The following is a 14,239-nucleotide window of genomic DNA, read 5'->3' on the forward strand; positions in this document are numbered from 1 at the left end:
AGTAGATTTATCTCCCATCTTCTCTAGTCTATCGCTTGCATTTCCTCCTAGTCTGCTTAAAATTAATGACAAATCTCTATTGACTGACTCCCATTCTTTCTTGGCTATTTGCCTCGGCCATTTAACTCTAGTTTTCTGCTCCATATTTCTCTCTCTGACTGGCCTATTCACCTCAGTCTCAGCTGCATCCCCTCTTGTCGTCTCCTCTTCCCCCTCTGTAGCTGTGTTGTTGATATCCTTCGAACTGTGGCTTTCTACCTGTCGCTGGACTTCATCCGACTTATTCGATTAACTTCTTAGAAAGTATCGATCGATGCGGCCACACTGCCTTTCCTTTGCAACACATCTCTTTCTTCCTTGATGGATTCTAAGGCCTCTAACTGATGTTACTTTCTGCCATCCACAAGGACAAATCTGGAGCTTGTTTCCCTCTAATCTAACATTTTTATTCTCTCCAGCTACGCTCATGTCACCCTGAGAACTACTCTGCCCAGTTCTAATCCTAGAGAATAGGTCCGTGCCCCTATCCTTCACTGAGTCGCATATCCGAGTCATAGTCAAGATGAAATGGTCTTTGTTTAAAATGGTCCCTGNTTTTTATTCTCTCCAGCTACGCTCATGTCACCCTGAGAACTACTCTGCCCAGTTCTAATCCTAGAGAATAGGTCCGTGCCCCTATCCTTCACTGAGTCGCATATCCGAGTCATAGTCAAGATGAAATGGTCTTTGTTTAAAATGGTCCCTGTATGAAATGGTTCCTGTTTAAAATTGTTTTTGTTTAAAATGGCCCCTGTTTAAAATGGTCCCTGTATAAAATTGTCTTTGTTTAAAATGGTCCCTGTATAAAATGGTCCCTGTATAAAATCGTTTTTCTTTAAAATTGTCTTTGTTTAAAATGGTCCCTGTATAAAATTGTCTCTGTATTAAATTGAATCATAGAATTAGATTTTCTGTGGAAGGATATTATTTGCATGTACACACATTTATGTGTCGTTGTGTAATTTTGTTTTGTTTTTTGTTTTTTTCATTGTAATATGACCGATACTTGACCAGTTTCGGTTAGTCTGGTTTTCACTCTCCACAGGTTTAGTCAGATCAACTGTCACTGTAAAGTTACTATCATAGTCTGAACATTTGGTCATATTCATGTCTTGGCTACAGCAATTAAAAAAAGCTACTCTGACTTTGAAAATTGTCCTTGTTTAAAATTGTCCTTGTTTAAAATGGTATAGTCCCTTCTTCAATAGAAAATAAAATACAGAATCTATTTTTATGTCATTTAACTTTTCATAAGAAAAGTTTTGTACTGTACATGAAAAATGTGATATACAATACATAAGGAATGGTGATGTTGTAGGCCTTTTTATGACAGTTTCTCGGAGGAGAGTAACAGTGTTGACTTGTCTCAAGTGACCTTTGGACGAGTATGTCTAATATTATGAAGTAGGCCTACCTTCTGTTGGAGTGATGACATGATGGGGAGGCAGCACGGTGTCTTTCTTATCCTGGACAGCACATTGTGGTTGTATGGAAGTTGATGGAACTGCAGCAGGAAAAACAATACATGTGCTATCACCATTTACCTTTATTGGGCTCCACAACAAGATAATTAGATGGCACAAAAGTCAGTTCTAAAATGAGACAATGCTTCCTAAATTCACACCACCTGGCTCACAACGTGAGGCTAAGCTAACATATCTACCACACATTAGCTAGCTAACTCGAACATCAAAATGTCTTATACTCAAACACAATTTTGTACACAGCTTTCATACCTCTTTCTTTAAAGGGTTAATTATTTTAGTTTAATTTTGTACCCAAGTGTCAACTAAACTTTAAAAACGTTTTGTTCGCTAGCTAAATTCAGTGAACTAGCTGGATAGTTAGCTAGTGATAGCTGCTAAGCTATCCATACCACATGTAAAAGTTTGATAGTTTGATTAGAAAGCAAATGATGTTGGGAAAGAGATGTTGCCACAAGCTGTGACTGATGAACTGTCACCTAGCTAGCCAACGGTATTTGTCTGTGCAGCAAGTCAAAAGAAAAAAATCAATCTAACCATGGTGCATTTATTTGTCATTGTTACGGACACTTACCACTGTCGTGGCGTCATTTTCCCTCCTATTCTTGCTTTCTCTTTCAGTTCTGGTGACCAAAAAGGTGAAGTATGCTTGTTTCATTGCACTGACGGCTACACCTAGTATTGTATGACAGTTACAGGTTAGTAAAAGGTTAGGTAGGACTGTCAGGTTACCTGACTGTCCTAACTAACAGTAACCAGCTGTCATTCAGCTGGTATGATGTCCTGCTCTTCACACATGTGCAATCCAGGTTTTGCATTAAAGGTTCTCATCTGTTGGAAACGCCTGTAGCTTATACAGGACACTGACAGGCCACAGCCTATGATCACAACCTGGAGGACAATATTAACACCTGTAGATATAACTCATTACGCGTTACACAACGCATTTTCCTACAGTTTGTAGCGGAATGGCATAATATTCTCATAATATTTATCCCTCCTATCGATTCTGTCTTTGTTTTATTTTGCTGTTTTGTTCATCCCTTTTTATCTATTTTTTTTGGTCAAACTTTCATTTACCTCTATTTTTTAATACAACAACATCGTCATAATTTTAAATCTATTTTATCTAGTTTTTTAATCTAGTTTTTAATTTCACTCTAATTACTATTACTGCTATAATAGCTTTTAAATCAATCCATCACATTTTCATTTTCTCATATGCACTGGTGGCACTGGACAAAACACATGCCACACAGAGCAAACACAGAGCAAACAGGAAACGGTAAAACATCAGTAGAATAACACAACAACAAGAAACCATTTTAGGACATACTCTATCTCTATATAACATAAAGCAATAAAACACAGCCAGCAACACTGACCACATGCAGACATGTGAAGCAGCAATAAACAGTAGATATAGAAGATATAAATAACATACAATAATCATTATGTTGATCTTGAGTTTAAGGACATTACTATAGAAAAACAAATTGTTAATAGCTAGCTAAAAGTAACTCATGGTTTAGCTAAAAACAACCTCTGGCTGAATCAGTTAGCTAAAAGTAACCTGGGACTGAAATAGTTAGCTCAAACTAATTTATATTTCAGCTTAAAGTAACCTATGGCTGAAATACTTAACCAAAAGTAACTTATGATTGAAATAGTTTAGTTAAAGGCAACTTATGGTTGTAATAGTTAGCTAAAAGAACTTGTCTCGTCGTCTCCCGCTTATCCGGATCCGGGTCGCGGGAGCAAAGCCTCAGCAAAGAGGTCCAGACAGCCCTCTCCCCGGCCACTTCCACCAGTTCCTCCGGGAGAATCCCGAGGCGTTCCAAGGCCAGCCGAGAGATATAATCCCTCCAGCTTGTCCTTGGTCGGCCTCGAGGTCTCCTCCCAGTGGGACATGCCCGAAACACCTCCCCGGGGAGGCGTCCAGGAGGCATCCTCACTAGATGCCCGAACCACCTCAACTGGCTCCTCTCGACATGGAGGAGCAGCGGCTCTACTCCGAGTCCCTCCCGGGTGACCGAGCTCCTCACCCTATCTCTAAGGCTGAGTCTGGCCACCCTGCGGAGGAAACTAATTTCGGCCGGTCCATAAAAGTTATGAACAGAACCGGTGACAAAGGGCAGCCCTGGCGGAGTCCAACCCTCACCGGGAACAGGTCCGACTTACTGCCGGCTATGCGAACCAGACTCACACTCCTTTGGTACAGGGATTTAATGGCCACCAACAAGGGGCCATCCACCTCATACTCCCGGAGTGCCCCCCACAGGGAGCCCCTGGGAACACGGTCGTAAGCCTTCTCCAAATCCACAAAACACATGTGGACTGGATTGGCAAACTCCCATGCTCCCTCCAGCACCCTAGCGAGGTCGGACGAAAACCACATTGCTCCTCCTCGATCTGAGGTTCAACTATCGACCGGACCCTCTTTTCCAGTACCCTGGCATAGACCTTACCAGGGAGGCTGAGGAGTGTAATTCCACGGTAGTTGGAACACACCCTCTGGTCACCCTTCTTAAAGATGGGGACCACCACCCCGGTTTGCCACTCCAAAGGCACTGCCCCCGATGTCCACGCAATGTTGCAGAGGCGTGTCAACCAAGACAGCCCTACCACATCCAGAGCCTTGAGATACCCAGGGCGGATCTCATCAACCCCCGGGGCTCTGCCAACGCGCAGTTGTTTCACTACCTCGGCGACTTCTGCCCCGGAGATTCGATCATCCATCCCCAGGTCTCTTGGCTCTGTTTCCTCCACGGAATACGTGTTGGTGGGATTGAGGAGCTCCTCAAAAGTATGTCTCTTTTTTCCACCGTCCTATATATCTCAGTTGACGTCAGCAGCTCCCCGCCCCCACTGTAAACATGGTGGTACTGAGTTGCCTTCCCTCCCTGAGCCGGTTTGCCAGAACCTTTTTGGACCGATCGATAGTCTTCCTCCATTGTCTCACCGAACTCCCCCACGTCCGAGTTTTTTGCCTCAGCAACTGCCGCAGCTGCACTCCGCTTGGCCCGCCGGTACCAGTCAGCTGTCTAGATTCAGGCCCCAACACCCTTGTGGCCTTCTTCAGCCTGACGTCCTCCCCCCCTGTGTCCACCAGCGGGTACGGGGTTACCGCCACGACCGGCCCCAGCTACCTTGCAGCCGCAGCTTGCAACAGCCGCCTCAACAATAGCAGAGCGGAACAAGGCCCATTTCGGAATTCTCTCCCATCTCCTCGGACGCGTCGCAAACTTCCGAGGTGTGCGTTGAAAATCATCTGACGGGTTCTTCCGCCAGGTTTTCCAGCAGACCCTCCAACTGTGTGTGCTCAGGTCATCTGGCCTCTCTCCCGCGCACGTACTATCACAACTATGGGCTGTGGTTACACCTCTGCTCCTCTCTTCACTCGAGTGTCCAAAACATGCGGCCGCAGGTCTGATGATATGACTACAAAGTCGATCATAGACCGCAAAGCAGGTGTCTCTGGTGCCAAGTGCACCTGTGGACATCCTTATGTTTGAACATGGTGTTAGTTTAGGCCAAGCTGTGACTCGACACAGAAGTCCAATACTGAACGCCGCTCGTGTTAGATCGGGCAGGCCGTCCTCCCCACCACACCCTTCCAGGTCACGCTGTCATTGTCCACGTGAGCGGTTGAAGTCTCCCAGTAGGACAATGGAGTCCCCTTTCGGGCACTTTCCAGCACCTGTCCCAAGGACTCCAAAAAGGCGGGTAGTCTGAACTGCTGTTCGGCGCATAAGCACCGACACTAGTCAGAACCCGATCCCCGACCCGAAGGCGCAGGGACGCAACCCTTTCGTCCACCGGGGTAAACTCCAACATACAGGTAGAGAGCCTGGGGGACACCAAAAAGCCCACCCCGGCCCTCCGCCTCTCACCCGGAGCAACTCCAGCAAAGAGGAGAGACCAGCCCCTCTCAAGGACTTGGGTTCCGGAGCCGACGCTATGTGTCGAGGTGAGGCCGACTATATCTAGCCGGTATTGCTCAACCTCTTCCACAAGCTCCCGCTCCTTCCCCGCCAGAGAGGTGACGTTCCATGTTCCAAAAAACAGTTTCCGTAACCGAGGATCGGACCGCCAAGGCCCCCGCCTTGGTCTGCCGCCCAATCCACAATGCACCGGATCCCACTGACTCTTCCTGCAGGTGGTGAGCCCACTGGGAGACGAACCCATGTAGCCGGTTCGGGCTGGGCCCGGCCGGGCCCCATGGGTCAAGGCCCGGCCACCAGGTGCTCGTCCAGGGGCCCCAACCCCAGGCCTGGCTCCAGGGCGGGGCCCCGGTGTCCCTCCGGGCCGGGTACTCGGGTTCTTGATATTACTCATCATTAGGATCTTTTGAACCGTTCTTCGTCTGGCCCTTCACCTAGGACCAATCTGCCTTGGGAGACCCTACAAGGGGCAAAATGCCCCCGACAACATAGCTCCTAGGGTCATTAGGGCTCTCAAACTCCTCCACCACGGTAAGGTGATGGTTCAAGGAGGAGTAAAAGAACTCTATGGTTGAAATAGTTAGCTAAAAGTAATCTATGGTTGAATTAGCTTAATTTAAAGTTACATTGGACTGAAATAGTTAGCTCAAGTAACTTATGTTAGTAATAGTTAGCTAACAATAAATTATAAGTTAGCTAAAAGTAACCTCTGTCTGAAATAGTTAGCTAAAAGTAACAAGGTTGTAATAGTTAGCTAATAGTAACTTAAGGTTGTAATAATTAAAACCTACCTGCCACCGGTCTCCGCCATCCTCATCGGTGTCAGGCCCGGGGGTAGCTGAGGGTGGTGTAGTTGAGCAGGTGGGAGTCGCAGGGCTGTTGCTCTCTGCCTCCATTTCATATTGTTCTCAACTGATCTGACGTCAGTTGCCGCCGCCGCGTTACCGTCCTCCTCCTCTTCGACGTTAGCATCGTCCTCTCCAGGCTCTTTGCTAATGCTAGCAAGCGGACTAATGAAAAAAATGAGTCTGATAGTTTGTTTTACTGAATTTCAGTTTCTCTGGTTTCCGTCTTTCTCTTTGCTGCTCCAACGTTTGTTTTACATAATGTTTTCAAGAAGTGTCTGTGTCACCCGGCCGGTCGGCTTGGGCGCTAAAGTCCCACGGTCACTACCTGACCTGACCTCTGACCTGACCTCTGACCTGACACGTCATCATCATGATACAAACACACCAATAATATCTTTTTTTTTTCTTTTTTTCAAATAAATTCTGCAATCACTGCTTTGTAGTTAAACACACACACACTTAATTAACTTATATATTATATATTATATGATTTAATAAAACATATATATAAACATAGTTAATTTGTATATGTATGTTGTTTTAATAAACTTGCATAAATAACTTAAATGTTTATTTAATTCAATATATTGTCAATATATATGGTTACAATACCATATCAAAATTAATAATATAGATATTTTTGATATATGTACATATACAAATTTCACTATTGGTTTTTCATATGTGTTATAAACATATATCTCCATATATCCAGAGGATGTATATATATATATATAACATAGGTGACATATACGGCAACATCACATGCTGTCTTGTGTGCAGTTATAAAAAGGCTGACATTGTTTGGACTGTAACTGGACTCCTGAGCTGCTCAGATCCGACGCAACTATTCTTAGATCTTTTGTTGTGCTGACGGTCTGTGTCTGCCATCACACTGACGACATGTGGAAGGTCAAACGTGAGTGTCCCATCGTTTTCACTGCATGCCTCTGTGTTTTTCACTCAGGACACTAACTCACTGTCGTAGTTTCTTACATCTTACTGATTAAAAGTTTGTTCTGCCCAGATACAGTGGCTGTCTGTGAATACAAGAATCCTCCATGCTAAAAAATCTTATACTGTATCATGTGGTTCATGTACTTAGTGTCTCTTTACTTAACTTTACTTTAAACAAGATAAACAGCAATCTTTACATGTGTTCAATTTGTGGAGTTTTTGATATGGAGTTTAACCTGCAACAAACAAACATAATAATATATGGATCTTCAGTGATAATTAACACCTGTATGATTAGAAAAGACTGGGAGGATGTGTCGGTTGAATAATTCCTTTGAAGGCAAATATCTTAACATTTTAATCAATTTTAATCAAAACTTTTCATTTTCACTGCTAGATACTAAATTATCTGCATAATTTGTTTCTAAACGTCTTTTTTGGGGTTGACTCATTGATTCATCAGAAAAATTGATTTATTAAACAATCTGACATTTTATATTATGTGTATAAAACAAAATTGACAATAAAACAAAAATTGACTCATGATATGTTTACCATTTTGCTTTTGTTGCAGCTCCAGTTGTGTTTCCTAAGGAGACGAGGTACCGGCCGATTTTAGAGGTAATGATACAGCGACAGTCTGAGTTCAGTTAAAACTGAAGCTGAACTGAGCGTCAGTCAGTGTAACACGAAACGAAATAACCGTTCAGTCTCAATCCTACCAGATATTTTCACCCTCTAACTTAGAAATGCCTTGCTTTCTTTACTGTATTATGTCAATGGTAATCATAAAAACTGTAGTCTAGTGTTGTTCTCAGTTTTGCCAGTTGCGCAACTTGTTACTTTTGAGTACACTACAGTCAGTATTTAGTTCTGTATCACTTTGAATATTAAAGTACAAATCAAAAGTGAGTTAGCTGCCTTTGTAGATTAAAATCCAGACAAGGGTAAAAAGATACCAGGCTGACATTGGTATGATGTATCACAGCTACACCTAATACAACTGATAATGGGTGTGTTAGATTTACAGTAGGTGTGCGAATGATCCAGCATTGACAATAATCAATAGCACTGGTGGCGCCAAGGAGGTTTGGGGTCCTAAATCAAATTTTCCTTCAGGCCCCATAAAGGACTGGGCCGGTCCTGGAGTTAAACATTGTTGAGACCTTGTGGCATCATTCTTACTAACAGCTCTTTCATGTGCGTCCAGAGTTTGGTTCCCCCCGACCCCATGTCCCAGTTCAACCTGAGGAGGGGTTCCCCTGAGGAGGAGTTCCCCGACCTTTGCAGGAACTCTACCTGGATGGGACGGATCCTCACACCGGCCATGTACCGCCGACAGTTCGACCGCTGCACCCACAGTGGGGTCATCTTTGATGATGTCATCCGCCCGGGCCTGGAGGAACCAGGTGATGTCACTGTGATGTCAGCCTGTACAGATGTTTTCAATATAAGGTTATATAAGGTTTTCTGCTCTATTGAACTTGTTTCTCAGCTGATTATATGATCATAATGTTGTTTTTGCAAACATCACTGATGTAAACATGAATAACATTAACTGTTGTTGAGTATTACTCTGTTTATTTACCTGTGGTTGTTCCATGTTTCAGATTTGTTAATGGAGCATTTGCATAAATTTTAGATAAAGTTTTTGAGGAAATATGAAACTACATTGGAAAAATATTTTTACAGATTTCAGGCTCCTGTTCAGAGTCCTGTAAATGTGTTGGACTGCAGTTCCTCTTGTGGCCACTAGATGGCTGTCTGAAATAAACCTGATTGTACTTGAGTAAATGGGTAAAAAACTCGCTCTAGATTCACAAAGTTGATATATTTTTCCTAGATTTGGGAGGATTTGGAAGGATTGTCAGTGTTGGTCTGTAAATTTGTCCATCAGTCTGTAAAGTTGTGTGTATAAAGGTGAATGTTCAGGCCCTGTATCTGTGGGATGTGTTGCGGGCGACGCTCAGTCCTACATCCTGTTCTGTGACTTCTTCGACCGAGTCATCGAGGCGTACCACCAACACAAGGTCACCAGCCAGACGCCAGAGAGCGACTTCAACTACGATAACCTGAAGGTACCTGGTTCCTGGTTGCAGCACGACAAAAAATGTCTCACATGAACGAGGTCCGGAGAAACCCTAGTTGATCACCTCTCACTGAGACAATTGTTGCTCTGATTGACTTCAATCGTTTGCAACAGGCTGCAACCACAAGCCTCCAGAAAACTATTTACTGGAGTTTCAAATGTACAAGTGCGGCAATACATTGTTTAACATGGATGGGATTTCCCAAAGAGTGATGGAAATGACCACCTTTGTGCATCATTAGGTCAACTTCAACCTCAGTGAACCTCTCCAATATAATGATATTCTAGCATTGACAAGAGGTATTTTGAAGGCACCACACTGATTGTATGATTGTGTACCTACATTTATACAAGCCTACATTACATTCACACTAGAATCATACAAACAATACAGAAAAACATAAGTTCAAAATATTAGTTTCACATATTCCACAGTCAGATTCAAGCAAAGCACCGGCAGCAGTTACATGATGAAGGTGGTTTTAAGACTCTATTAAGACCTTAAATCATTAACTTTGCACGTTATCATGTAGTCAATGGCAAGATCACAAGAGTCTGAAGGGAAATGGCAGAAAAAGACTGCTGGTGTTCAAGGGTAGCAACATGTTAGCTTCAAACACATGCTAACACTGCAAAATGTTTACAGTGATCTGACTGATCTATCGAAGCTTGATTTGTCTGTGTTTGTAGGGGGGTGATGACTTTGACCGGTCATACGCCGTACGCTGCGAGGTGAGTGTTGTCCGAGGTGTTGAAGACTTCAGCTTCCCGACACACTGCAGCCGAGGAGAGCGCAGACAGCTCCTCATGCTGGCCAGGAGAGGTACTGCATGTCTGTGTTTCAGTGGATTTGATTCTCAACAACCTGATTGTGTTGCAGCAGCTTCAGACGGGGTTTGGAGTCATTGACGTCATTGACTCCTCCTCTCTTTCTCAGCTCTGCAGCGACTGGAGGAGGAGGAGCTGCCGGGTCGACTCCTCTTACTAGAGGAGATGAACCAGGAACAGCAGAAGGAGCTGAAGCTGAACACTCCGTCTTCCTCCCAGCTCCGAATCGGCATAGCCCGTGACTGGCCGGATGCCCGGGCCATCTGGTCAGTTCGCAACAGTCTGCAATAGTCTGGTTTGTTGGTAGAAGAGGTCAGCTCTACTGTAGGGTTGGTGGTTTGATTCCCCACATCCACATGTCCATGTTAAACTAGGGAAAGATTTAGGCACTTTGGATAAAAGCATCTCGCACATTCATCACATACATTCACCTGGGAGACCAGTGATTCAAATCCTTGTGCAAGATGCCGAATGTCACGTGTATTGTCCCATGATTCCTTTTTGCAGGGTGAGTAAAGATGGCAGCCTCGTGGTCTGGGTCAACATGGAAGACCACCTCAGACTGGTGTCTACACGAGAGGACGCCAACATCGCTGAGGCATTGAAATGCATCTGCATCAACCTGCAGAAGGTCAGCGATGGGTCTGATTCTCAGGGACATTCAGTTTCTCATTGAAACTGAAGCTTCTTAATCAAAATAACCATACATAAAATCATGCAGATTTACAATGATGCCGAACCACAATCGAAAACTGTGTGTTTCCAGCTGGAGGTGTACTACAGAGAGCTCCGACACCCGTTCATCTGGAAGCAGCAGCTGGGATGGGTGACGAGCTCTCCGGCCGACGTGGGGACGGGTCTGAGGGTTAGTGTCCACCTCAAACTGCAACACCTTCCCAAACACAGACGCCTCGAGGACGTCCTGCAGAGGCTGAGGATCCGCATGGACAAATCAGGTGCTGGGAGAAAATTTTTTACAGTTTTATGAATTGCAATACCCTTGCGGCCCACCAGTGGGCCCCAGCGCAGACGTAGGGAATCAGTATTTTCTGAGGGAACACCTGAAATGCAGCAGCTTGAGCTCCTACTCTTTTCACGCTGTTGCTCCTGACTGTGTTCTTAATGTGCTGTGATGACTCTCTGCTACTTATTGAACCACAGACCCATTTTGGGAGAGTCTCCTACTGGATGTGAGATCGACAACAGCAGTTAAAGCTGCATTTGTTGTATGAGATATGTTATATTAGTAAAGTTAAATGTAACGTATATAAGGAGGAGGGTCGATGCTTCGCTGCATAGAAACATAGAAACACTGACTCTCCCAGATGATGTGACTATAGCTGAAACGTTTCCCAAGCAAAAGTCTGAGGCCAAAATTCCATTCACTTAAATGGGAAGGTTGACGTTTGTTTCCCTAAAAGTTCAAGTTCAACAGAAGTCAACAGCTCTACCTTAATATTTCCCAGAATCCTCTGCGCTGTACCTTGTGAGCAATGTGGCGACCTTCGGCCTGAGCGAGGTGGTGCTGACCCAGCTGGTGGTGGACGGGGTCAAGCTTCTCATTGCCATGGAGAAGAGGCTGGAGGTCAACAGAGACGTCGACGAGCTCGTTCCTACACAGAAGTAGATCTGGATGATGATTGGCTGGAACGAGTGGAGAAACAGATGGACTGACCAATAAGATGGAAGTGTGTAACTCGGTGCTGCGACCAGAAACCAACAGCTTCCAGCTACAGAACAGAATCTCTTCTTCTAACAAATGCTCATCCAGCCTGTTGAGGATTTTTGTGATTATATGATCATTAATAAATCATTCAAAACATACTTACAGGAGTTGTGTTTTTTTAGGGTACAGGGTGTAGGGTAGAGTTGTAGTTACTGACTGTGACCACTGGAGGGAAGTGATCATGATAGTTTCTCTGGTTATCATTTGAAAACAAAAGCTGTTAATCAATAATCATTAATAATGAAAACATTAAAACAGCAGCTGAGTGTTTGACTTGATAACAGCATGTGAACTTTAGTCTCTCACCACACACACACACACACACACACACACACACACACACACACACACACACACACACACACACACACACACACACACACACACACAGGGACTTGATGGTTTTATTTTCTTTCTGTCGTTTCATTGGGTCCTATAAACACCTATAAGAAAGCAGAAAAAGCAGTTTACTCTTCAACACATTCAAATCAATGAGCCTCAGACAGAAATCACATCAGAAATTTGCTATCAACATTGTACAAATGGCTGCCATTCACCATACTGAGACCAACAGAGATGTCTAAAAAACAAACACTGGTTCATGAGGTTGTAAATTAAGTGTTAAAATGACTCACAGAGAAACTGACCTTGCTAACACAAGCTGGTATCTAGACATGGGAGGTTGCAAATCAGGTCTTGCTGGATTCCTTGACATGGTAGAGGGAATCGTAAATAGAAGAGGAATTAATGTTTATGCATTTCTTGGGAGAGTTGAATTCAGGCGTGAACCCATGTTTTGAATGGAGCCTTTGTCTTTTTATTGGGAGCCAAGCTTGGATACGGGTCTCTATCCAAGTATATGGACTTTGGTTCAAGAGTTTATTTGCTTTTGCTGTGAGACACAATGACTCACCTGGTATTGTCAAAACTGTAAACAACAACAAGGAAATATCTGGTCCATCCCCTTCCTATCCTGCTTCCATCACAGCTGACTCATTACAGGAAGAAGCTCAGGGCGTTTTGGGACGTCTTCGGCAACTCTTTGGACTGTTGTGTAAGTTTTCTTTGTTTGATACGTTCAGTTTTTCTTTAGTGGCTTCAGTCTGTGTTTCTTGCTGCATAATGTCAGTTGTAGTTGTTCAGTTGTTATTTAATTAGTAACAGTAATTTTGATACTGCACCAAATAATAAGAATTACTGCTACTTCCAGTGATCATATTTTCTCTGTGAGTCTCTGTCACTGTAACAGTCCAGTTCCCTCCACATTAATATGAAGCGTGAATGTTTTATGTTGAAGACACCACTGCTGGTTAACAGCAGTCATCACTACAATTCTAATTGTCCAACCCTGTGTTAGTGTTCCAGTTTCTGTGACGATCTGTCCGATCAATATCTGGAATATTTTTATCTAAATTGGATTAATCCCTACAAGTGCATCCAAGATTGTGATTGTTTTCTCAAGGAATTAAAGTAAAATTTTGTATTATTGGCGGAGCTGCTGCCGACAGTGTCGACAGTGACGACCTTCAGAGTAAAGAGAATAGTTTGGGTGTTGAGGTTTGTTAGTTTTCAGATTTCTCAGTGTGTCAGAGTCGGAGCTGCTGCGGGTTAAATATTAATCATGACAAAGTCAGATAAAGATCTTGCAGCTGATCTTTGAGCTGTAAGTTCACACTGGTTCATGTGTTAATGTGTTTCAGTGTGACAGCGGCCTGCATACTGAGGACTGATGAAGGACAGGAAGCAGAGGATTTCAGCACATGGTTTTCTACACAGACCTGGTCTAGAGTGAAGAAGTCCATGGGAAGAAGCTGAGTAAGTAGACCTTTGGTGGTTCATTACAGTTTCTTGATGTTTCCATCACAGACTAGCTGCTCTTTGTTCGGTGGTGTGTTGATGACTTAGAGTACATCAGTCACAGTGTCAAGTCAAATGATCTCCTCCATCTCTCCGCAGTCGTCAAACCCACAGACCGAACGCAGCGATGTCAGAGGAGTCAAGTGACACTACAGCCTGTCAGCTGTCTGTTGTAAGTAACACTAATGTCTGACTGTCTTGTGTAAAGTTGGAGAGCAGGTGACTCCAGGTAGAGAGAGGACAGGAAGTTTTTAATCTTACACACAATAGAGCAAGTCTGACTCACAGTCAGAGCAGGAGCCCTATTGTTTTCAGATTTTCCATTCGTCTGTCTCATTCACATGGACACAATATCTCTGTAACGCCTTGATGGAACTTCTTCAAATTTGGCACAAACATTCACTAGGACTCAAGGGTGAAGTCATTAGATTTTGGTGGTCAAAGGTCAAAGGTCAAGGCCAAGGTGA

General features: G+C 43.8%; 1 protein-coding gene across 1 annotated transcript; it reads left to right on the forward strand.

Annotated features, from left to right (window-relative positions):
* Positions 1-7,218: 7,218 nt before the first annotated feature.
* Positions 7,219-11,816, forward strand: LOC111232932 (creatine kinase M-type-like). Its single transcript, XM_022760640.1, has 9 exons — positions 7,219-7,234; positions 7,847-7,893; positions 8,483-8,681; positions 9,193-9,350; positions 10,052-10,184; positions 10,299-10,455; positions 10,697-10,820; positions 10,956-11,145; positions 11,656-11,816. The coding sequence occupies exons 1-9, from the start codon at positions 7,219-7,221 to the stop codon at positions 11,814-11,816; spliced, it is 1,185 nt and encodes a 394-aa protein (XP_022616361.1).
* The last annotated feature ends 2,423 nt before the right edge of the window (positions 11,817-14,239 follow it).

This window comes from Seriola dumerili, unplaced genomic scaffold (genome assembly GCF_002260705.1).
Source record: "Seriola dumerili isolate Sdu_G_001 unplaced genomic scaffold, Sdu_1.0 BDQW01000349.1, whole genome shotgun sequence".
NCBI classification, from domain to species: domain Eukaryota; kingdom Metazoa; phylum Chordata; class Actinopteri; order Carangiformes; family Carangidae; genus Seriola; species Seriola dumerili.